The sequence below is a fragment of the Gymnoscopelus microlampas genome, assembly GCF_963454915.1.
Source record: "Gymnoscopelus microlampas genome assembly, chromosome: 15".
Taxonomy (NCBI): Eukaryota; Metazoa; Chordata; class Actinopteri; order Myctophiformes; family Myctophidae; genus Gymnoscopelus; species Gymnoscopelus microlampas.
Genome location: NC_139952.1, coordinates 27,283,572 through 27,310,533, shown reverse-complemented (window position 1 = coordinate 27,310,533; position 26,962 = coordinate 27,283,572). Strand labels below are relative to the sequence as shown.

General features: G+C 43.3%; 1 protein-coding gene across 1 annotated transcript in view; it reads left to right on the top strand.

Annotated features, from left to right (window-relative positions):
* Nucleotides 1-26,962, top strand: part of jarid2b (jumonji and AT-rich interaction domain containing 2b) — a 153,685-nt gene that overhangs the window by 94,419 nt on the left and 32,304 nt on the right. The window contains exons 4-5 of the mRNA XM_084079879.1: nt 12,996-13,258; nt 25,806-26,033. Of these exons, the coding sequence (XP_083936005.1) occupies nt 12,996-13,258; nt 25,806-26,033 (491 nt within the window). The remainder of the gene's footprint in view (nt 1-12,995; nt 13,259-25,805; nt 26,034-26,962) is intronic.

Genomic DNA, 26,962 nt, shown 5'->3' with positions numbered 1-26,962 from the left:
AAGTCTCACAGCAGCCTTATGGAAACCTTCCACTCTGCTGGAATGGCAAGCAGAATGCAATACACACTCAGGGACAGTTAGGCACATTTTGTGTGTGTGCGTGTGTCTTGGGTGTGTATACACCTAAAGCTCTACATGGATGGGGGAGATGGGGGACATATACGGCCAGGGGTGAGGGCCTGAATACGTGTTCTGCGTTTCGGGATCACATACTCATACATACAGATACTGTGTGAAGCTAACTTTTACTGCAATGCGTAATTACAGGAGCTTGTAGATCTGCTCTTTTTGGCAAGCGACACCACAGGTTCTACCAGTATGAATTAGGTTTAAGAGTTGGCTGTGTACTAGCGGGGTGTTGGAAAACACTCCGGTGCAGAGCGGTGAGCTCTTGCGCAGCTCAGACTATTCATCTGAACCTGGGGAAGGAAAACACACAGGAGAGAGAGAGAGAGATTAGTCTGTGTTCTGTTCTCTGTGTGTGAGGCTTCCCAGGTGTGCCAACATGCACAGTGGTTGTTGCAGACACATATTTTATGCATTTCATGTTACTCAGCAACAATCTGTCAAATCTCTAGTTACTTGTTCAGATACCTGCGCAAAAGTACGCTGACACGGAACCCCTCTTTTGGAAAAAGAACAACAACTGTGTTTGTTTTGTCTACCATAGGAGCTTATATGCTAACCTCGGTCTGTCCGCCTGACCCTAGCTTAATTACACTGATTGCTAAGCGCTAACAGCCCCTGCATGCGCTCTTGATGTTTATTGACCCAGCCTGGCTGTGGTCAGCCAGCCCTGGGGGTGATTTAAGATGGACGTCAGGGGCAGAGGTCACGGGGTCAGAGTTCATGGTGGGCGTGGGGAGCATTAAATGGCTCCGAACGCTGGACCTTGACTGCTAACAGAGCATAATGTTTAAGTGGAGTGTTTCATCTTTTTTCTTTCTGGTTCAGGCAGAGGGAAACGAGAGACAGGCAAGAATCAATCACGAGTCAAGGTCAGCGGGCGAATAATGTTTACGTTATTTCAGATGAGCGGACCCTTAATTCTGTTTGTCCCAGCTATTGGCTTTGTGCCCTGCTCTCATAACCATATGTTGCTTATGATCTCTGGCGCCGCAAAAGAAGATTTGTGGTTTTATCGTGGCGGTACTTAAGGCTCACAGAGCTCGATTTAAATGTGGCACCATCTTGGCATGTTAGCATTTTTAAGGTGACAAAGCGGACAATAGGCGACTTCCAACTGACCTAATATTACATTCATATATTCAGAGAGACGCAGCGTTGCTTGATCTATTGTCAAGATGTCTTTCTTTCTATATGTGCCTATCAGACCATCGCCCCACTAGTGGTTTGATTCCAAAAGGCAACGGAGAATCCAAGGGTATATTTAAATACACACACACACACACACACACACACACACACACACACACACACACACACACACACACACACACACACACACACACACACACACACACACACAGCCTGGCATTTCTCTTATCTGAAATGAATATCAGTAGTATTGTGACTGCGTAAAGCATATAGCTCTTACAGCAGTATGGGGACACACGTACACACTATACTGTTTTGCTCTTATTTAAAGCAGTCCAGATGCTTATTAATAAATAAAGTGCTGTAGTAACCTATAACCACTGTCATGACTGATTGCTCTGTGTACACAGGAAAATCCTCAAGTGTTCATTTACCTCTTAAAGTGTACAAATGTAACCAAATGGACCCATACATGGTTACCTATTGTACAGTCTCTGAGTTACAAATGGGCAAATTAACACTGAGGAGTTTACTGTGTACTACTGCCTAGCAAAATTAATGTAAGACGAATTGTGCTTATTTGTTCAGTCAGTGAACTTGGCTCTTTGACTAATGATGTTTTGCGCATGTGTGCGTACGTGTGTGTCTTGACTTTTTTCCCTGGCACTTAGGCATGTGGATGTGTGTGTCTAGGTGCGAGATGGCCTACATTTGGTCATGTCTGTGTGCAGTCCACAGGGTCAGAGGGTCAGTTTAGTGCACAAACTGTCCAGACAGGAAAGCTATAAACATATCGGAGTAAAGTGAACACACCACTGTTTACTCTGCCACACCCTCGGCCATTATGCTCTGTCTGTGTGGAGAATGCATTTCTCTCACTCATACGTACTCACAGGCCTACAGCTTGTCTTACTCTTTGTGTTCATATTGTAATGCATACTGATGTATGTCACCCCCTAGCACTCCTATTTTCTTGTATCCTTTCTTGTCACTTGCTATATGCTAGTTATATTACGCAGAAATATGTTGGTTACTTGTTCACATTATGTTATTTCGATTTTTTTTCTTGACCACAAATGCTAAGAATGTTGTTTAGATAGATACTAAGTTTGGTGCTTTCTTTGAAGTACTAAATTAACTTCTTTGGACTCTACTTACATGACCTTTTACCATGTTGTTTGTTGACTAAGTTTCATGCCATTTACTCTGATCTTGAACTTTTAAGTCACCCTGGATAAAAGTGTCAGCTAAACGCCTAAATTGTAAAAGTGTAATTTAGCAGGCCCAGTCTCTGACCTGCAAACACAGTCGGCTGTTCCAACAAAGAGAACCAGGCAGTTAGTAGTCAGCTGGGGAGTTAGCAGTTGCATCTGTCATACGCTACGTTTAGGCTAAGCTTCAGCATATTTGTATGCATACACACGCAAACTTGCGCACATTGTTATGTTTAATGTGAATATGATGAATGCTTTCAGTATGTTTAAGAGTCTGAGCTTTTACATTCAGGTACAGTAAACAAATGAAGACAAGACAGCCCATCATAGACGTTTACAAAACACATGGCAACGTGCATTCGTATTGCTTACAGCACAAAGGAACGCGCGCACAAACACACTCTCGGCTTGCGAGTCGGCTCACATGTGCACGTACACGCAAAGCCAGCTGCAGTTAGGTAGTCTTTTATCAGAACCACATTGGCCATCTGGAGCCAGTTAATACAGCCCTCTAGGTACAGACCCCTTGATCAGTGCATCATTACTCACACAATAAGGTTTACAATGGGGAGGGAATGCAATATCTAACCTCAGCTTGTCATATTTATAGAGAACTGATGCAAGATCGCAGTCCAGTTTTGAATTCTTACCAAAGCATACAGAACACTGAACTTCACTGTAGTACTGGTTTCTGTGTGGTTGCATGCCATTGTCATGGACCGAAAATAGCCAATCTACAAGCTCACAACGTACTGCATTGCGACCCGTTTTGAGGTTGTAGATCGGCTATTTTTGGCAGGCAACACTGGTGAGCAACTAAGTATAAATCAGGCTTCAGGCTGTTTGGATATTTGGGCAGATAAATCCCGTACTAAAGTAATTCCGCATTGAAATATATCCCCTCTGTGTTTTTAATTATAATGTGAAATACAAAGCTCTGGTTCTCTATCGCCATGAGATGTTTGTTGTGCACTTGTTTGTTTCTGTATTTACATTTACATTTGCCCTCAAGTGGAATTGAAGATAGTTGAATATCTTTTGACTCTTTAATTTGCCGTACGAGAGAACAGTGAGAACTCGTTCTGTTCCGGATCACAAGAGAATACGCCTCTATCTCTGTGGGATTGTTGCCTTTTAATTTGTGCTTTTCTCTGTGGCGTGGCTGACCCCGTCAATGTCCATATTCTTAGCTTGCTTTCTTTTATTACTGCCTTTGTCTCTCTCTCTGTATCTATCTCTTCCTCACCCACTTCCCACACTGTATCACTCAGCTTCTCTGTGCTTGTGGTTGTCTGTGCTGAGGTGTTGAAGTGTCTATGGTGTTGGAATGTCTTTGAAGCAGCGGGGTGATTGACGCCAGGCTGCAGATAAGCTTCTGTCCCCACAAGCTGTGTCAGGACAGAGGAGAGGAAAGGGACCCGGAGAGGAAAGCTTTGAAAAGGCTATGCCTTTCATTTGTACGCTTGGCATTTCCCCAGCCTTCCTATACTAGAGTTTCACTGTCAAATGAACCCACTAACATCTTACCAGCATACCCTGGTAGCACCAAATATCTGGTGGTTGTAGACGTAGTCAGACTAGTTTAATTCATGCAATGCAGATACATGCCACTGTCAGTTGTTGAACACGACTGTACGCAATGGTGGGACTGGAGGGGCTGAATAGTGCTTTGAAGTTCCACATTAAACCGGCGTTAGCTCATATTCCATTAGCCTGACTGATTCCATATCAGATGACTTCACCCACACACTGACCACCGCACATGATAGCCAGAGGTCTGATGTAAATTATGTGAAGCCATGGAGATTTCTTTGTCGGGGATACAGTGTATGGTCTGACATCAGGTCTCTCCACAGACATGAATCATTTAAGATGTTCACACGTAATTTTACAGCTCTTTCACCTCGGTGTGCTGGTCCACATCTAACTACAAGTAGAGGTTTTGCAGAGCTTTTATGTCCTACCCCGGATTCGAACGCACGTGAGACCCAAACATCTAAGAGGGATTCCCTTCATGTTCAAGGGAGATATTGCACTTATGAGCTTCAGATATTACTACTTGTCAACTAGTAGGTTTTCCTACCCGAACCCAAGGCCTAAATTTCTCAAAGCCATGGAAGAGAAGGGAAACCAACTCTAACCACTGCAGACATAATATGTCTAATATATAATATATATACTAATATTATTAGTTATATTGTATTAAAGATAGGGTAAGTGATATTGTTGGTTAAAACACATTTTTAACCCTAACCCTTGTTAAAAGGTTGAAGCACTATATTCTGATAGTAATCATTGCTATAGAGTGTTTGTTCAGTAACAGGAGTCTCTTCAGATCTTTAATAAACAGAAGATAAATGTTCAGGTAGATGGCAAACTTTCAGTCAATCAGAGGAGTACCCATTTATCAGCTTATTTTTTATAGTGTTCCAGTTCAAATTGTCTACTCATTTCTTTGTGTCATCACTTCCAATTTCACTTGTTTAACCCATTAAAACCGGGAAAGTATCTGTCATTTTAGATTTTTAAAATAGCAGATGTGCAAGCTCGTAGCACGTCACTTGTATATCTGCTATTTTTGAACATTTTTGAAAAATCTTGAAAGTGTCAGAACCACTGATTTAGAAGGCATTTGTTGAATCGGCCTCAGGTCTTAATGGGTTAATCTGTATCCTGTCTGAGTTCTGTATCCTGATTGGATCAAATTGGTGTCCCGACATGAAAATGCATTTTCTGTTTATTAAATAGCTGGAGAAACACGGAAACTCCTGTTACTGAACAAACACTATAGCAATGAGTACTTTCAGAATATAGAGCTATTTAACACTTATGTTAACCAAAGGAAATCACTTACCCTACCTTTGACATACTTTTTAATTTGTTTTATTTTATTCATTGATCCTTCATCTGGCAGCCAATCTGAAACTTTTTGAACCCCCAACACTATCGCCGACTCTTGTCTTGTTTGGTGGTGATGGTGTTTGAGGTTAAACGCCACATTCTGCCTGTTTCTATACAAGAAAGTAGCCTGTTACTGTCCTTGGGCAGAACTTTCTGCAAAGCTAGATGTAGAAAGTAGCTGCTTGAGTATATAGTTATAAGTCTTAACATGTCCATATGACTTAAAGGTCTCCTGGTTCATGATATGGGTTTGATTTAGCAATTTGTCTGCAGATTTTCCACACTGTCCTTTGACGATTTGTTTCTATTCCTGCACGGTTTGGCATTGTGCTTTTTGCTTGCACACAATGGACTTGATGCATCAATATTTAATGGGTGTAAAACATTGAAAGATACCGTCCTGCTGTGCCAACAACTTATCTAATAAATCAAACGTGCATGGAAGATAAGTTTTTTCAGCAATCATTCCTGTCTAATTTGCAGTGAAATAATTTGCACTGCCTGCATTTAGGAGTGTTTCCTGCACGAATGACTACAATTTACAGCGTGATAAATCAGGCCCCATTTGTCTGCGCTACACACACAAACAGCTTCTCTACACTCTGCGCTCCCTGCTGATGTCATCACTTGATTAAAAGGAAAGTGGCTTGAAGAGAGTGAACTTGTTACATCTTCTAGAGATCTATTCACTCAATTGAACACCTGAAGAAGTCCAGGCAGAAAATGTTTTTCATGATCAAAATATATAATGTAAAAATGTGTTTTCAAATAATTTGTGGCCACTTCCCATTTGCTGATAGTTTTAATAAGCAATAACAAGAGCTGTGTTTTGTCTCTGATTGGCGAGGGGTGTGTGTGTGGTGTTTTCTTCGCATACTGTACAGTGGTGTAGTTGGGACAGATGTAGCTTTTCATGCCAGGTAAAGAGCCTGCATCCCACTTCAATATTTCAAGAATTTTATTTAGAATAGCACCACATTACCATGCGTGTTACCATGCAGTGGAAAAGCAACTTAAGTATAATTTCTCTCATCTTCCTTCTAGTTGCAATTTTGTCCCATTTCTTTCTCTCTGACCACATCTGTATTCCTTGCTCCACCTGTCTCTGTTCTTCTGCCTGCCTGCCTGTCTGTTTGTCTACCCACTGTCTGTCTGTGTCTGCCTACCTAAATGTCTTGTGTGATATTAGACAGCCGGTTGGAAACAATGGATGAAACAGTGGATGAAAGACATGCATTCATTTTAGTACACAATGTTTTACTAAGCATATGAATAAAGTGTTAATGCTGAACTTGCTTGCAAAGTTATCTTGGTGTAGTCAGCCAGCCAGCCGTTTTGAGAGTTAATTAAGAATTTCAGGTCATCACTCAGACTAAGCAGCAACACAAAAACCAAACAGATGGGTTGTTGCCTCATCTGTTCCCAATAAAGATAAGTGGTCCAGTGTTGACATGTTGACAAAACGATGCAGTGTGATCCATATTTTCACTGGAATGGAGAAGGAATGTAGAGGATAACAGTGCCATGATTATTTAAATTCCCCCAGCCTCCTGACACCCACAGTTAATAATAATGATAATAATTTCACATTCTGTGCTCAACTTTAGTGGATTTCACTCCCTCAAGAAACCAGATATGTTTAGATTGATTGTGTATTGTATTTTTATATGACTTCCGTAATGATTACTCATGTGGACTTTTTGTATTTGGCTCTATCTCTGCTGTTAGAGTAGTATAAGTAACCAAACGTGAGAAATGCTATCTTCAACACATATACAGTACATGCATACAAGAGAGGCTGGTGCCATTGCTTGCAAGTTGGCTAATCCATCCATCAAATATGCTGATGACCTTTGTGTATCTTTGGTGTCTGGCTGTCTTTGTGTAGGGTTCCTGTGTTGGTTAATAGGTAACAGATAGCTCGGGGGCCAGCCCAGTAAAACCAGCAGATCAGGATGGCAGTCTAGACAGGATGTTTAAAAGTGCATCATGGTTTTCCCACTTGACTTAACTGGCTCATCCTTGCCCAACGTCTTGTTCTGTTGTGTCTGTCTGTCTGTCAGCCATCTTGTCTTCTTGTTTCTGTTGTGATTGGTAACTAATTTCCTCTCAACCTGTCCTCCTGTCTGGCTCCCATCTCTTCAAGCAGTTCAGTGGAAACCTGTTCATCTAAAACCAGCCCTGTGTGGAACTAACCAGAGTTTCTCTTTCAAAACAGATTTTCATATAGAGCTCAGCTGCTCTGCTTTAGGAGTTGTTCACAGCAGGCGGTAGTCTGTCATTCACTAGCCTTGTATTAAGTTACAGCAGAGCGTTCCAGGGTGAACAGGAACAGTTCTGGTGAGACTATGCCAGCTAAACAACTTGTATTCATGATGGCTCACGTGCACCTCTGTTCACATACAGTATGCATGTCCACATGCAGTAGGGTTGCCAACATCCAGAACTGGCCACATGCGCGCGCGTGATTTTTTTCGGGTTTCCCGCGGATAAAGTTACTTTTTTTGTTACTTTATTTCGGTTTTAGGGTTAGGGTTAGGGTTGGGTTAGGGTTATGTGATTTAATTATTTTGGGGGAGCCGCGCCCACCGGAGAAAATCTCACACACACACACACACACACGCACGGGTGCGAGCACTGTGCCTGCCCTGCCAACTGAGCGGTCCTAGCGCCCTTCGCATACAGCACACAAACACGCAGCCAGACACGCTGTATTGTGCGCAAACAGAAATATATTTTTTATTTTTCCCTTTACACCGGAGTCCGGGACAAACAAAGTCCCGTACGGGACACGCCCCTTTTGGCTCAAATACGGGGCGTCCCGGCTAATACGGGACTGTTGGCAACCCTAACATGCAGGTTGGGTAAAACTTGACAGATGCATGTTTCTTACTATTTAATTTGAGACTGCATTGATGTCTGAAAAAAGACGTGTGTGTGTGTGTGTGTGTGTGTGTGTGTGTGTGTGTGTGTGTGTGTGTGTGTGTGTGTGTGTGTGTGTGTGTGTGTGTGTGTGTGTGTGTGTGTGTGTGTGTGTGTGTGTGTGTGTGAGATAGAGAGAGATCCCCAGTGCTTATTGTTGAGTTGCTAATTGGCAAGAAAAGCCCCATTCTAGTTTTGTTCTCTGTGTTGATAATTAGTCATTGGCATTTAGTCTGTTGTCAGTGAAGGAGTTGTGTTCCCTGATGAACTACAACAGCCTGCTGCTTTTATTGTTCATTGTAATGCTCTACTATTTATTTCTGTAGTCTCTTTCTTGTGAAGACTACAATTTAAATGAAGATTGATGTATGTATTCGTGTTTCAGCAACACTCGCACACGTGCGCTGGTATCACTATAGTTGTTTTAGGACGGCAATTTTATAAATGCCATTTTACCTTTTTTTCATCCTAAAGCCTATACTTACTGTTGTTGTGCGCTGGTATTATACACAGAAAATAGCTGATCTACAAGCTCAAGCTGACAAAGCCAGAGAGAGAGTGAAACAGCATTAACAGCATCTAGTCATTCATTTACTTTAGCACATTGGAATTCCTTGGGCATCAAGTTCACTTGAGTATACGGCCAAAGAATTCTCTCGATACACAACATTAATATAATGGTGTATATACGGTAGTTGATAATAATCCTCACTATGAGAAACGTTGTCTGAGTCCACAGTGTTCAGACCAATGCTCTAGTCCAGGCTTTGTAAAGTAGACAAGTGCATAAAAAATGTAAGTAGATAACATCTGGTCCCTCTGGAAAAAGTACAAAAAGATTTTTTTATTATAAACGCTGTCCATTGTCCTGCGGTTTTGAAAGCCCAGATTTTGCCTTGTGTAAGTGTAATACACTGCAGTGATACTGCTAGTGCTACATCTCCTGAACCAATGAATTAATTCTGTTGCATTCACACGAGGCACTGTGAAATGCACACATACAGTATAATACATGATTCTCTTTCTCTCTCTCTCTCACTCACACACACACACACACACACACACACACACACACACACACACACACACACACACACACACACACACACACACACACACACACACACACACACACACACACACACACACACTACTTCCTTAAAGGAACGGTTAGGAATAGTTTAGTAACATGTAAATTAGGGCTAACTGTATATTCACATACATTCAGAACACAAATAAAATAACAAAGAGAGGAGTGGTTCTGTTTTACTCCAATACCAACACAAACAAAGCTATTACAAAATATAGCAAACAAAGTAAGAAAGAAAAGAATGCCCTGTTGTCTAATGTTTAGTCCTTCGATTAAGACATGATTCACTTGATTCAAATCAGCCTTAATTCTCTCTTCACTATTTCCATCTCTCACTGTTTGCTCTCTCTCTCTCTCTCTCTCTCTCGCGCTCTCTCTCTCTCTCTCTCTCCATTAATTACACTCATCTTCTCTGTCCTTGTATATATGTCTGTACAGCAGATGTTGTTCTGTACATTTTGCAGCGTGTACGCAATCACCTCTCCATTTTGTCTCCTATTGAGTTTAAAGCCGTGTCACTGCAGGGAATTGACACGTTTTGACACAGAGGTCTTCTCCCGATTTAAGTGTAATCTGAGAGCTCCCCACCTTTCAGCCGCCACGCCAAATGCATTGTGGGTGTTTGCCGGGCACGATTCTATCTGCCCTCACTTCAATCTGCTCCGTGGCAAATTGGCAAATAATGTCAGGATATCACATTGCTACGATTGCTATCCCTCCCCGTTTATAGCAGAGCTGAGAGCTTACACACATGCAGGAACACACACACACACACACACACACACACACACACACACACACACACACACACACACACACACACACACACAGCACTAATCGATTGAGGCCTCTTGCTGCCTCCGACAGTTCAGAATTTCCAGGGGGCAGGGGGGGGGGGGGGTCTGTGTGTGTGTGTGTGTGGGAGAGTGTATACTGTATGTGGGAGGGAGTGTACACGTATATGTGTGTGAAATAATTGTCCATCATTCTTTCTCAGACATGCTGTTCTTTTAAAATCCGTTTTTCTCAGTGAGAGAGCGAGAGAGAGAGACAGTCACAGGTCTTGAGAGTCACAGGTCTTTACAAAACGTGTGAAAAATAAAGTGGTGCAGTGAGAGTGAAAATGTAGGAATAAATGTAGAAGGAAAAGGCAGACAAAGAAGGATACACAGAAATAGAGAAGAAGGAATTGGACTGTGTGAAGTCAACTGATCTAATAATGATGATAATACATACAATTTATATAGCGCTTTTCTAAATACTCAAAGTCGCTTTACAGAAAACAGAAAAAACAAAATAAAATTGTTAAAAACTAAGAACACAAAAATGTATAAATGAAAATAAGGTAGAAAAGGGGGATTTGGATTAGGTAGGGAATGCATGTCTTAAAAGGTGGGTTTTGACTGTGGTTTTAAACGTGGCGAGGGTGGGAGCAGCTTTGATGTGAGCTGGGAGTGAGTTCCATCGGGTGGGGGGGCAACTGAGAAAGCCCCTTCTCCCCAGGTCCGTTTCTTTGGAGGCCATGTCTGCGGAGTATCTGTCCGAGGGGGAGCATGTACAGGTTGAAGAGGAGAGGGCCAAGTACTGAGCCTTTGGGGACACCATGGGTGACAGGAGATGTGAATGATTGGCAGTTGTTAATGGAGATGAATTGATGTCTGTCAGAGAGGTATGATTTGAACCAGGAGAGGGCAGTGTCAGTGATTCCAAGGGTGGATTTCAGGCGTGAGATGAGTATAGCATGGTGTATGGTATCAAAAGCAGCACTGAGGTCAAGGAGGATGAGAATGTTGAGTGAGCCGGTGTCAGGGGATAGCTTTGATGAGGTCAGTCTCTGTACTGTGTTTGGTGCAGAAGACAGATTAAAATTGTCCATAGAGGTTGTTTGTTTCCATGTATGCAGTGATTTTAGAAGCGACAACACATTCCAGGATCTTTGACAGAAATAGGAAGTTTGAGATGGGCCGGTAATTCTTGGGGAGTCAGGGTCAAGACCAGGTTTTTTGAGAATAGGTGTGATGGAGGTGAGCTTTAGGGGGAGGGTGTTACAGATCCAAAGGAAAAGAAGGCGTTAATAAAAGTTTTTGTGATGAGCGGGGAGAGAGTGGGGAGGCAGTCCTTGAGGTGGGTGGTGGGGAGGGGGTACAGGGAGCAGGTTGAGGACTTCATACCAACAACTACTGAGGAGAGGTCATAAATGAAGGAGTGTGAGATGGTGTTTCCATGGGTTTGAGGAGTTTGTTGATGGTGGAGAAGAGTACTCTGGGGTTGCCACTGCCAGACAGAATGATTCCAGAATAGGAAGAGCGGGTGGAGTTGATGGTGTCTTTATAGAGCTGCATGTGTCATGTCAGTATGAATGGTGAGACTGGTCTTCCCGGCGAGCCTTTCCAACCGTCGGCCCTTGGACTCGAGGTGGCGATGTCCATCCGTGTACCAGGGGGCAGTGTGTGAGAAGGTGATGGATGGGGTTTGGACGGGTGCAAGCTGGTCCAGGCAAGGTCTAATGGACAACTGAATTACCTTTCAACCATTGCTCAGCACGACTCCGGCCGCTGCATTACCTGTGTATTTGTGTGTTATATAGACAGGTTTCCTGTTAGTAAACATGAGAGGATATGACCGTGCAGATCCGGGGGTAGCCTATAGAGGGCGCCATTACCCGCAGCAGCTCTGGTCAAATGTCCATTCATAAAAGAAATGATCTTCACCGGGTTTAATGAAAGTAGATTAAATTATGCAGTTTGTAATACCTTGTTTACTCAATAAAAATGATTTGTCGGAAGTTGGATCTGTTTGTATATAATGGCAGCATTATGCCTATTATGCCTATAATAGCAGAATTATGGCTATCTAACTCCCGAACATAACAACAGAGTGAACGGCGCAACAATTCGTTTTCCCCGAGCATGCGCAGATTGCGCATTCTGCTCTGTGATGACGTCGCGCGGAAATCCGTCTATAGGGACACGGCTGTGTGGCCATTATTTCACACACACACACACACACACACACACACACACACACACACACACACACACACACACACACACACACACACAATAGGTGATTCGTTCTATTTCCCAAATGGCAATTCTTGCAACATCCCCTAGAGTGTGTTTGTACGAGACTCTAGAATGTTGCATGTTGTTTACATCACTGTCTTCCAGTTCAATGCGTTTCTTTGTGTTAACCACTTAAACCCTTTATTCTTAGTAATTCAGACCTGAGTTAGTACAGTACTTGGTACCCTTTTTTCCTTTTTTTGCAGATCGTCTATGTTTGCCAAACGTTCCCCCTAGAATAGGGATGCTTGAGTTGAAGTGATTAAGGTGACATTTTAGCATGTTGTGTAACACGTCATTACAGACCTGGTTTTAACTTGACCGTAGTCCCCCAGGGTTCTGTACTAGTCCCCCTCCCTCTACACCAAATCCTTTAGGCGAAAACAGCTGTGTGCTTATGTGCTATTTCCTACGAATGTTCGCTCCAGAATAGGGACAACAGGGTTCAAGTGGTCTGTGTCGTTATGTCAGATTCACCCCAGCAACATAATATTACAAATATTCATATTCTCTTCTTCCTTTCAGACCGCGGCTCCAGGCCCAGAGGAAGTTCGCACAGTCCCAGCCCAACTCACCCAGCACCACACCAGTCAAGGTGGCCGACCCGGACGGTGTTGGCGGCAGCCTGCCCGCTGTGCGTGCCTGTCAGTCACTCTCCTCCCTGACCTCCTGCTCCCTGACCTCCTCCCCACTCGCTGCCACCTCCTCCTCTTCGTCCTCTTCTATCCAGGACCTGTCTAGACGCAAACCCAAGACGGAAGACTTCCTCACCTTCCTCTGCCTCAGAGGTACTGTACCACACATTGTGAACACACAACAGTGGGCATGCCACACCGACACACACACACACACACACACACACACACACACACACACACACACACACACACACACAACCCTTTGGATATAATCTTAAATCCTTTTAAAGGACATTTAAAGACTGTTGCTAGGTGTTTGTTGTTTGGGCCTCTACAAACATGCACACAGGTAGAGACCTGTAAATCTGCCTAAAGGCTGAAATTATCTAGCATGCCATCCACTATGAATCTCCCCCTCCACTTTACAACTATCTCTTTAGCATACTACAGTCACCTTCTACCAAACACCACACACACTTTATCTTCAATTCCAACTTTATTTCCATCAGAAGGCCAATTAGTTTACAGCATAAACTGCAACATAAAACACAAACAAACATTATATCACATTAGTAAGAGTAGCAAAGACTCAGCAAGGCTGCATCAATGAATAAGCATAATAGTTTGAACAGCTATAAGAAGAATACAATGATGACAAACATCAACAGAAATCAGGATGAACATCTCGCCTACCTAATCATGATGGGGAAGCCTACCTCCTTTTCTCTGCGTTGAGGAGGGTCATGGCTGTGGGGATGAATGATGTCAAGCTCACAACCCACGTTGTGAGCTTGTAGAACGGCTATTTTTGGTGTGGGACAGCACAAGGCATGAGTGTTTGTGTCTGCTTGTCTTGCCTGAGGGGAATCTGAAGCGGGTGCCAGAGGGTAACGATTGAAACTCCTGATTAAGAGGGTAGGGATTGAAACTCCTGATGTAAAGAGAGTGGGTGCAGTCACACAGGATATCGTTTGCTCTCTTCACAACCTGACTATCCTGTCTTTGATACACTGAGTTGAAGGAACTGTTTTTTTCCACCATTTAAACAAATTATCAATGACAGGTCCATGACTTGTTTCATTATCATTCAGGGGACTGACTATAACTTAGTCATCCGCAAACTTCAGGATATATTGGTTCTCAAACTGGCCCTTACAGCCATCTGCATACAGAATATATAAAGGAGTGGTGAGAGAACACACCCCTGGGGTGAACTTGTAGGTGAAGAGAGCTCACCTGTCATGCACTCATCAAGTCTCCAACCAGCCAAACTAGAGTCAACACCAAAGTAGTTGGAGAGTTTATAACAGGTGTGGTTGAATAGTGTTGAAAGCTGATGAAAAATCGTCAACCAGCTTGGCATGAGTTTTACTACCCTGTAGGTATTTGAATAAAAGGCTAAGCAAGGTGGTAGTAGTGACACACACACACACACACACACACACACACACACACACACACACACACACACACACACACACACACACACACACACACACACACACACACACACACACACACACAGACATGCAAAGTCAATGCATTCACACAACACAATCTGTACGCGTGTGTGCGCACGTGCAGTAACCAGATGAATCCAGTCTCTGTGTCTGGAGTCTAGCAAGGAGGCTTGTTAGTTATGATCTAAGCTTTGCTGGCTGGCCAACAACAACAAAAACCACTGCCAGGACACTGAGAACAGATCCAGGTACAGCCACGAGTTCTACCGGCCCTGTTCATCACTGCCGTCATGTGTTAAGACCTCGTAACTCGTATTTATTTAAAGATTCTTTGTCTTGGCGTTGCTTTTACAGAGACAGGATGGGGCAGAATGACAGGAACCTGGCAGCTGACCCTGAGCTGGGATTTGAACCAAGAACATTATGATTATGTGGTCAGAGCATTGGCTGGTTAAGCTGCTCTTCACCTTCATGCCGTCCAAATGAAGAACCCTACTGATTTTAGTGACCCCATGTCCTTATCTCCAGCGCCAACCTTAGGCCGATGCCTCCACTTGCAAAGAAGATGTCTCGAATTCTAACTTAATGGGCAGATTGACATCAAAGTTGCCGAGTGCATTCATGCTCCCCTGAGGTTGAACCTTAACTAGAGAGACCCCATAACCTGTCCTCCTCCACCCCCAGGCTACATTGCCTAAAATAATCTCAAAACTGATTGGGCGGATTGCCACGAAACTCGTCCGTCCAACTCTTTGGTACCAAACAAGCTTTTGGACCATTTTCTCCCAACAACCTTCTGAACCGTCCCCATTCATGTGTTTGCGTGTCCTTTGTTGAATATCTCATTCGCCTTTCTCTCAGCACGTTCCTCGTGACCAGATTTAGCCCTCTCTGAAAGACAAAATGCCCCGTTACACATTAATTTGTCATTATCGTTATTAACCTCTGTGCACCCCGTAAAGTAGGCTAAAGACTTGGGATCTGTAGGGGAGTGGCAGCTATACATCGCTATTCTAGAGAGAATACTCCCATTATGGAATGTCATTTTAATCTAATCGGGAGCATTCAGGAGCACATAATTAGAGCTACCTAAAACTGACATAAAGGTTTTTGTGGGTAGCTCACACAGGCTAATTATACAATGTCCCATATGCTTTGAAGATGGTTAGAACCGATTATCCCCAGTTGTTGGCTAACTTCAGATAAGATTGTGCCATTTCTGCTAAGCCAACCCCTCATTTGTTCTATTATTAGTACTTGTCATTCCAAGCTCATTTATGGCAACTTATCACAGGGGGTCTGTCACGCAAAAGATTAACGTTTTGTTACGTTTGCCCGGTACATTTCTGATGATGATTAGTTTAGGGAAGGGGTGTCAGTGCTGAAGGAACCCTGTCTTGAATAGTGCTGCTAATGCAAATTTTAGAGCTAGGCTGCAAAGCTAACAGTTGACCACTTTTCCACTGGGCCTTTGCCCTCCGTCTCTCCCTGTTTGACCATTTTATTTATAGACCTCTCGCTCGTGCGTGTGTGTGTGTGTGTGTGTGTGTGTGTGTGTGTGTGTGTACTGTCTGAGTTCATGCTGTGTGGATGATATTTTCCTGTGCATGCTGTTTGTGCTGTGTTTTTCCCCTTGGTCTCTCTTTTGACCCATATGCAGAGAGGAGAGAGAATGTCATCAGGAGCCTGTGGGGTGTGTGTGTGTGTGTGTGTACAAATTCTCACAACAGCGAGACACTGATGTTGATTTGCCTGTCCAGCTTATCTTTTGTGAGTGTGTGCGCAAACTACGTGTGTGTGAGAGAGAGAGAGAGAGAGTATATATGTGTGTGTCCACAAGCAACACTGTCCAGGCTAGACACCAGCCTATGAGGACATCCGTTTCAGGCTGTTTGATCTTTTCAAAGAGACTCTGGCCTTTGATATCGCCTGAAAGGCTCAATCCCCTTTAAGTTTGTGATGCACGTCTCTCCGGTGGTCCCTCCACCGCATGCTGTTACCAAAACACAACTGACAGGATCTCTACTTGTATTATCAAAATCTCAAGTTCATTATCTCCTTAATTCCCTTCCTTTTATATAGTTTGATTTTGACTTATTGGGATCTTTGGAATTCCCTCATGAAGCTACGGTGGGGATCAGCGAGGTCTCCGTGCGCAATTGTAACCCAAAACCCGATAGATGGCGTTTATTTTACTGGTATATATTCGAGGTCAAACGTTCAGAGTTCAGACACAAACTCACGCCCGCTATGATGTTTGCTTATCTTATCTGGCAAACATTACGCATCCAACCCAAGCCCTTCCATCCATTGCTCATTCTGACAGCTGTATAAAAGCCTTTGAAACACAGAGAAATTAAGAAGATAAAGGTAGCACAAACACAAAAAGTACCAGCAACAGATGTACAGTAGAGCAGGAGACTTGTTTTTCAGGCCAAGGTCCCCTTAGCTGAGAGAGTGATGAATCAGGGACCCCCTACAACATATTGTATAAAATTGTCTTGCATATTAAAGGGATAGTTCACCCCCAAAATGACTTTTTTCTATCGATTAGTTTATGGAGACTTGAATTCATGGAAATTGTTTTGTTTTTGTCACATTCCTAAGCCAATAATTCCGGTAGGAGACACAAAGAGTCTAAAATAAAGTGTTTTTTTGGGTGAACTATCCCTTTAAGCTTTTTCATAGATTTTGATTTTTTGTTTGTTTACACATGATCTTTTCTATTAATGTGTTAGATTCATGTGCATTTTCAGACATTTAACTGTTTAAACCCTCAATACTTACTGAACGTGACCTTTAGCTCTGTACTTGGTCTGCTATTTTTCCCCTCTACACCAAATCTCTTCAACGGAAATAGTCTACAAGCATGTATGTACGAGCTCACAATGCATTGCAGTGTGTGACGTGTATTTTCGGCGAATGTACCCCCCAGAATAGCGATGCTAGGGTTCAAGTGGTTAGTGTAAATAAAAATGTCCTATCAAAAATGTATTTGGTGGCCTCCTTGTAGTAACAATGAGGACCCCCCCAGGGGTCCCGGACCCCCTGTTGAAGACCCATGCAGTGGAGTACATGTACAGTGAAACCACAGTATTGCATTACGCAGGCACAGAGAGAAAGCAACTCAAAAAGTTTTCCACCCTCATGTTGCCCCATCTTCTTCCGTGTCCTACTGGGGTTTGTAATCAGTCATACACTCTTCTGGGATTTCTTTCCACGAGATAACCAGGCTCCTGGTGGTGGTGATGTTAACTCAACCCAACCCAAGGAGTTATTTTTAATTCCTCCAGGGATGTGGGTGTGTATGCGTGGGTGTGTATAGTTCTGATGCAATGTGGGGGTAACAAGATAACAGAAGTGAAAAACAAGACTGCGGCCTGCTGTATAATATGGGGATGTATGCAAACGCATCCCACCCACGCTGTCTACGGTCCTATGTTTTATTTATTTCACTGCCTCGTCTCTCTCTCTTTCTTTCTCTCTCTCTCTCTCTCTCTCTCTCTTTCTCACACACACACCCCCACACCCCCACACCCCCACCCCCACACACACACACACACACACACACACACACACACACACACACACACACACACACACACACACACTCACTCCTAGCACCGTGTCCAGACCTGTGTTTGTCAGAATGGTGTTTATGTGTGGCCCAGGCCTGTAGTCAGGCTGTTTATATCCATGGAGAAAGCCATTTGGGTGGCAGCCAGACAGTCTGCCTTTTAGCTCTGCCTGGACCAATGAACTAACATCCCTGACAGACAGAGGGCAGCACTGAAAAAGTGGACGGCTAAGAGATTAAAGCGCAGCAATAAAATATATTGTAGCATTAACCCAAATACATTGTTTCTTGTTTGAAGAGTTTCATTACAAAATGTTTAATACATTTGACATAATTTAAAAGCTACCGTATAATACTGCATGTCTTTGAAATGAAAGTTATTATGGACATAAAAGCTGATTATGGAGGGTTAACTATTGGTATTTGCATAACAGCCAGCTTTTACCAAATGCCATCATCTGTGTTTATATTATGCAATGGATTTCAGGTACCTTTGTCAACTAAATTGGATGTCTTCCATCCTGGAGTCACAATATTTATTCAATTTAATAAAATTAGGTTGTTTTGAGGAAGCAGACCACGGTTTGTGAGAGACTGTGTCTTAAAGTAGCTCATTATAACTAAGCTCTGCACTAATATAGGCAGGAATGCACTCCCAAACAGGTGCACACACACACACACACACACACACACACACACACACACACACACACACACACACACACACACACACACACACACACTACTGTACATAGAAGTGCAGTCAGATGCAGACAGCTAAGTTCTCTCAAAGTAGTGAATGGGTAACTCCATTTTCAGTTTTAATTGTGTTATATAAGCCTAATTTCCAGAAGTGTGTGTGTGTCTGCGCGCGCGCACGCGTTCACCTCGTCTGCCTGCCAGCCCCAGCTCGGTGCCTCTCTGCTGGGTTCAGTGAGGCAGTTCAGTGAGGATCTCTGCTCTGCTTACATAACCTCCCAGCTCTGACCCAGTGAACCCAACCCATAACACACACAGGTTCCAGGGATATACAGTACTGTATTTACACGACAACAACAACAATTTCGATGAATGATCGAACGTTTTCCTTTCCGGTGTTTCCACTGTAAGGGGTCATTCGGGCCTCTGTGACTTTTTGAGTGTATAATTCGGGTCTTTGTGATGGTTGCGCTTGCTGAAAATAACAGATATTCAAAGGAAAATCTGTTATGTTCGAGTGACACCGTCGTGTGATGCAGTATACATTAAGACCTTGAGTTAATTATCATACACTGGCCGGTGTGTATCAGTACGGCAGATGATAATCCGAACAAGATGGTTAGATGAAGAAATAGCCTCCAGAGACAGTTCTTGAGTTGAACCAGGTTTTGTGATTGCTGTTTGATTAAAGGCTCTACAAGCAGCGACTGCAACATTTGGCTCTGGTTTTGTACAGTACACTGCGGTTGGTAGACAACGCTCTGGTTTTGTACTGTACACTATGGTTGGAAGTATGATGCTCTGGTGTGTTACTGTACACTATGGTTGGAAGTATGATGCTCTGGTTTTGTACTGTACACTATGGTTGGAAGTATGATTCTCTGGTGTGTTACTGTACACTATGGTTGGAAGTGCGATTCTTGGTTTGTTGCTGTATGGTGTGGTTGGTAGTACGATGCTGTGATGAATAGAGCTTGATTGATGCCACATTTTCTTGTTCAATTCTAATTTTGGAAAGTCCTATCCCACCGAAAGTTTTGAGATCACCCATAAGAAGTTCTTATTGACGTCATTTTGTAGTTATAATACCCTATCCGAACTAGTTCGGAAGTTGGACGGTAACCATGTAGCCCCCTTTATAATGTCTGGCTCTATGATGAACACAGGGCCATGTTAGGTTAATGATTTCACCGACAATCAGAGATTTCAATGACAATCGGAGACATAATCCCTAATCCTCTGTCGTCTTTCAAGATATCTCACTGCTGCCCCCCCCCCCCCCCCCCACACACACGCACATATCCACATTATGCTCATGCACTCTCACCCTGAACATTTTTCATCTCTCTCTCTCCTTTTCTCCTCTGTCTCTAAAGACCGTTGAAGACTTTAGCAGAGCTGTAGTTGTAGTAAATTACAGATGACACACTTTTTCCCACGTCACGGAGCTTTGCATTTGTCCAACTCGTCACTCGAGTGACCCCCCCCCCCCCCCCCCCAAGAATAAAGAAGCATGTCCCCATATTCCCTGCTAGCAAGCGTGTGTGTGTGTCTATGTCTCCATGTCCCCACGGCAGCAAAACCCACTTGATTGACTGTTTAAATTGTCCTCATTGTTTCAGTTCCAGTTAAGGGGACAAAGGAGGGCTAGGTGGAGAATGGAGGGTTTGTAATTACGTTTTCCCCCAGAGCCCCGTTAAAAATGACAATCCTAATAGACTCTTTCAGACCTAATTATGATTTGTCTGCGGTCGGGAGTGAAGCGGATGAAAAGCTGGTGGAATTGGGGGATTGGGCCGAAGCCCGGTCGCAGATCTTGGAGAAGGCCTGGGTTGCATTTTCTGTGTGTGTGTGTGTGTGTGTGTGTGTGTGTGTGTGTGTGTGTGTGTGTGTGTGTGTGTGTGTGTGTGCACGCGTGTGTGTGAAGAGCTGACAGACTTGGCGTCTCTGTGCCAGGGATGGGAGGATCCCGCAGGGCGCCCCCATCGATTGACGCCATCGTAAATCTTCTACCCCAAAAGTATCAGCAGCACTCATGCAGACAGGACGCTAATGGCCAGTACGGGACTGACTGTCTTGTCTGTTTGTCTGTCTACTAGGGTCCTGTCTGTCTTGTCTCTCACAGACTGTCTGTCTGTCTGTCCCCCCACCCCTCTCTCTCTCTCTCTCTCTCTCTCTCTGTGTCTCTGTCTCTCTCTCTCTCTGTCTCTGTCTCTCTCTCTCTCTCTCTCTCTCTCTCTCTCTCTCTCTCTCTCTCTCTCTCTCTCTCTCTCTCTCTCTCTCTCCCCCCCCCCCCCCTCCCTATTGAAACAGTGTATACTTAATCTCCTGTTTCTCTCTCTCAGGCACTCGTACACACGTGTGTGTGTGTGCGCGCGCACACACACACAAGCACACCACTGTTCTTGTCATCTTTTTCTCTCTCGATCTTCGTATATATATTCTTTCTCTTCAAATGCCTGTAAACCTTAATTTATATCATCCCGTGTACACGTTTCTTCATAACGCTTCACATGCACGTGCACACCCCCCATGATGCCCCTGGGTACCCTTTAGGTCTGCTAGCCATTGACCTCCTGACCCCGGTTGAGGGCGGTAAATTACAGCTATTTAGCTAATGAAGCGAGTCATTAGCAGCTGATTGAACCCGTGTGTGTTTGTTTGTTCTGAGAGAGTTACTCTCGCTCTGTCACCAAGATGAATGAGGTATGTACCAGGCTGTGTGTGGGGGACCCCGTGTTTGTGTGTGTTTGTGTGTGCGAGAGAGAGATTGTCACCCAGATCTAGGCCTAAGCTCGTTAAATGCATGATAATTTGTGCTTTGCTATAAAGTGCATTGTGGTGTTTACCTGAGTCACCTGGGACAGACACAGAACATACAGAATAGCATACAATTCCTTCAGCGAAGCTTTGAGTAGTCTTTTAAATTCAGGTTTTTATGCTGTTTGGCGTGTCTACCATTTAACATCTCTGCCAACGAACGTAAACTCAAGTCCTCTATTGTAACTTAATATACTAAAGAGGGTAGCGACGGATCTCCTCACTCAACCTCTCCTTCAACAGAGCATCCATTTATCTCTTGAAGTGCATGTGCAGTCATTGTAATTGTCCGCGCATTAAGTATGTACGGTCACAAAATTCTGGGGACGAAATTTGTGTCACGCGGACCCTAGTGGACCCTCGTGGCTATGCAGGCGCGGAAAGTATAATTTGTACCCAAGTGTTGCTCACTATATCATGTGAGAGTGGATCATGTGTTTTAATGTGGGAGGCAGCAGTTCTAACAATGTACTTTACAACAAGAGGTACTTCTATGTCTGCTAACGTTTTAGTGTAGAGCCACTGTCACCACCATTGTTAGCAGGGAAAGCCTAGGCTTAGTCAGCGGATCATCCAAGTATCAACTGTGCAGTGGACGCACGCACACGCACACGCTTACGCACACACACACACACTTAGTGTGCAGTCAGAGTGAAACTTGTGTGTGTGCGTGCGTGCGAGTCACATAGCTCAGATATCTCCCTCTAATTGAAGACAGAATGCTTGTAACTGTAACCAAAGGCAGTCCCATTGTTCAACCCATATCTGCCTCAGAATAGACCACTTCATTCCCAGTGATGAGCTAGCTGGCTCTCAGTGCTCACAACGCATCACACTGCAACACGATGCGTTGTGAGCTTCTAGATCTGCTCATTTCAATGCGTAACACAACTAAGTATAAATCGGATGTATTGTGATTTGTTCCATTCATTATGCTTCTAAATTCTAGCCTTTTCAGATTCAGAAAATGAATAATAAAAAAGTAATACAAGCTAATACGGTAATCACAATTATAAAATGATATTGTAAATTGTATTTTTTCAGGACCGCCACGAGTTTGATTAAGAGAATCTCAGTGTATTCGTTATATAAAACATCACCTCTTAAGTTAATAATTTGATTCACCAATTCTAGTTTCATCCTATTAAGCATTAAGTCACACCTTGTGGCTGAATACAGGTCAGCTGAATTTAGACATTATATATTCAGTCTGAAATGCCTAGAATAATATTACAGTAGACATATGATCATGCATTTCTCCACGGTAATGTCCTTTAATAGTGTCTATTGAATTCTAATAAAACCTGCAGCAGTTACCAATGCCCTGCAATTGATTTACTCATAAAAGCCTCATAATTTCATAAAATCCACTGTTTCCTAGTCATAAACATTCTTATTGAGTCGAAACCATGAGAGCTTTACCTAACACGGTACACAGTGCGCATACACAGTAAGTCACAGTCAACAGTTACATATGACGTATGGCATAAACCATAAAGTCAAAACGCATAAAAGAAGCACTTTGTTTATCTATAATTCTCAGGACTGTCTCCTGGTCCTCGAGTAACTCCAGTCCAGAGATATTATAAACAAATGCACAAAATGGTGTTTGACGCTGTGCTGTTGCTGTGCACAGTAAAATCCCCAGTGCTCATTTAGCACTGATGGTAAACATAGACCCAAATGAACCCTTAAGAGTACATTTTACATTACACTCAGAGTTAAATGAACACATTTTACATTGTAGCATTTTACTTTTAGCCAAATTCTGATTCTCTTTTTTTTGCCTCACTCGCATCATTGCCTTGCGTTATAGACCCTCCGCTGAGGAAGGACGCGAGGATGAGATGCAAGGATGGAGGAATTGATTGGGTTTGATTTGACAAATGGGAATGTCCTTGCTCACTGAAGCATTATTTTGGCGCAACGTCTATTACTTATGACATGTTACACAGCTGGATCCCTAGTAAAAAATAACGGCTAATATAGCTTGTTACACTTCTGGCTATTAATCAATAAAAAATGCAATGTTTACATAATTAAAATACTAGCAGAATCTTTCGTCTGCACTACAGTATATCATCCCTTTGTAGTCCACAAGGGCCAAGCCTTTTAGATCCCATCTCCTGGACAGCTTAGTCGACAGCCCATCGCCTGAAGAGATGGTCAGCTGCAGTATCCAAGCATCCATGACAGCTGTCACAGGCTGCAGAGGGCTGTTTATGTATCTATGTATGTACCAAGTATAGTCTACAGTAATGTCTCATCTATGCTCTCTCTCTCTCTCGCTCTCGCTCTCGCTCTCGCTCTCTCTCTCTCTCTCTCTCTCTCTCGCTCTCTCGCTCTCTCTCTATTACTCATGCACACAGGCCCACAATATATCTGTCTGGTACAAACTCATGCTTTTTTGATGATGAAGGGAGCAGTGTGGGTAAATTGCCTTATAGTTGTGCATCTAGTATGTTAACAGAGAGAGAGTACATCAATGACAGGGGCCGGGGGTTCTTTATCTTGCAGAACGGTTAAAGACTGTAACAATAAAATCACAGAAGATATACTACATTAAACGGTGAATTAATGAGCTGTAAGGATTTTATACACACAACACAGACTAGTTTCTCTGTGGTTTCTCTTGTGCGTCGTGGCACAGATCGGTATGTCGCTAAAGTGTTGACTCTGGTTTCACTGTTGTTTCTGTTGTGGCCTGCTCAAATATAATGCAGCTGAGTGAAGGGGGGCGGGGGACACCTTCCCCGGGTGAGTAATGATTTACTGCATCTGTGTATATAGTTTTATATTTCAATTCAAACATGTTCCTGCCGGCTCCCGCTGCACTTTGCACTCTGTCTGTCTGTCCGTCTTTGTCTTTCAGAGCCAACTGTTTTCACACTGATTTATGAGTGAAACATTATGAGATTGAAGAAAGGTTTTGGGGGTTTACAAACCTCTATGGGATTGTGTGTGCGAGTGGGACTGTGGGTGTGTATTTACATGTCTGCACTTAACTGAGTTTACATTATTGGCTGCCCATCATAAAAACACTACGCACTCTCACACTGCACATACTGAAGTAGACTTTCCATTGATGACAAGAGAAGAGATAGGGTGATGACAGAGAGAGACAGACACATAGCTGAAGAGAGAGAGTGAAGTAAGGCAGTTTTCTGCTCAGCTGCAGAGGAAGATTGACTGTAATCCCGCTTGGAAGAATGAAAGTGACAGATTTGAAGTTGGGATTATCTTTGCAGAGAGGCAGACAGAACCTGTGGCTTCTTAAAGCCCTTCTGTCATGAAACGGCACATTTTATGGGCTGTATCTCAATTACAACTGTCAACATCGGGCCACTCTGCTGGAAATAGTGGAATGGGGTTGTGTGTTGTGTCCACCACGCACCGTGAGAGGGCTGAAACCTTAAACCAGATTTTGACGTTCGCTGCCGTTGCATGGTGGAATTAGACGATCTGTGTCGAATATGACTGATCTAAGCGTCCTTGAGCAAGACACTTAACCCCTAACTGCTTTGTGCCCCTCTGTGGGCAGCGATCAACTGGGTTGAGTTGAATCCGAATTTCCCCCACGGGGGCAAGTAGATCAATATTATTGTTATTATTATTATTATTGTTGATCTACAAGCTCACAATGTGCTGCATGGCTATTGGCTACGCGTTTTGAGCTTGTAGATTGACAAATTTCTGTATTTATTGTGTATACTGTCTGAATGGTGCAGAAAAGGCCTTAAAAGTGACACATTCTTTGCTTCCTATTTTTGGGTGCATGCATGTACTGCATCTGCACAGGTGTGCATTTACAGTAGACTTTTTATTTTTAATTCTCTCTGTCCAAAGAGTCAATAGGCCACCAGCTGGGTTAATAAGTGATGAAATTCAATCAGTATCACCAGAGTCCTGGAGACGGTTCTATTTTTACATCGTATTTCACCCGTGTCATGTTGGCATTGATGAATAAGCCCTGCACTATCATGAATGAAAAATGACATATATATAATGGCATATTAATATAATAACATGTTCCTCCTACATCCGTCTGGCTCTACAGCTGCTTTAAAGGATTAGGAGAATAATGCTTCCCTCTTAATAGAGGATAACTTGTCTCTCTCTCTCTCTCTCCCCCTCCCTCCAGGTTCTTCAGCCCTGCCCAGTAACATGGCCTACTTCGGCAGCTCCCAGGAGGAGGAGGACCTGGCTGAGGACGGTGAGCAGGAGGAGGCGGAGGTGCAGGGAGGGGGAGGTGCTCACCTCCTCCACAGCGGAGGAAGCAGCAGCAGCCAGATCACAGCATCTTCATCCTCCTGCCACTCCACCCCCCGCAAGGGCAAACCCCCCCCACGACACCCCCTCAATGGACACGGTGAGGACGCAGTCTTCTTTTGCTATCCTTTCCTCTCCTTTAATTTTCCTCTCCTCTTCATTCTTTCTTTCTTTACTCCCTTACTTCACTCTATCCTGATCACTCACTCACTTCCTCGTGGACGTTAGGTGAGAAAGGAGGTACTGTAGCCATAGAGACAGAAAGAAACAGACACGGCATAACGACAAGCATCCATCTTTGGAGAATGACAAGGACAGAAGAATAGATGGAAGAATAGATGGAAGAATGAGGCAGACAAAGTCAAGTGGGCCGAACAATCCCTGCAAATCGCTCAAGTGTGCATGTCTGCTTTCCGCAGCAGACACGGGACGAGTCACGTGGGACTACAGCACTTCCACCCCAATTAGCACTTGGTTTTCTAAGCCCTAACAAGGTGTTTAAGCGTGTACTGCAACAGCTGTCCACATGTGCCTTACGCACACCACATTTAGTGGCGGTGGGCATACATACATACATATATACTACATACAGTACATAAACCTCTGATGAATGCACATACACACACATAGAAGTGTGTCCAATATGGATGACGTTCATATTTCATTTAATTTCAACCTTTATTTAATTCTCGGGAAATGCACTGAGGGCTGAGACCCTCTTTTCCAGCAGTGCCGAGATTACAAGTTGAGAGAAAATACAACAATATGAAAATAGAAATAAAGAATAAATAAAATAACATGATTAAATGAAAATTCCATCACACGATTTATCAACATCAATTAAAACAGGTACAATTTAGATTGACCAAAGTTGATATATCCGACTGAAAGCGACAAGAACAAGAGAGCTGTACTTAAAGGGATATTTTTGTATTTCATTTTATTTAATCTTTTTGTTGTATTTAATTTTTTTTAATTTTCCAAAAAATATACATGAAAAAAGTAAACCTCCTCATGTAAGGACGAAGG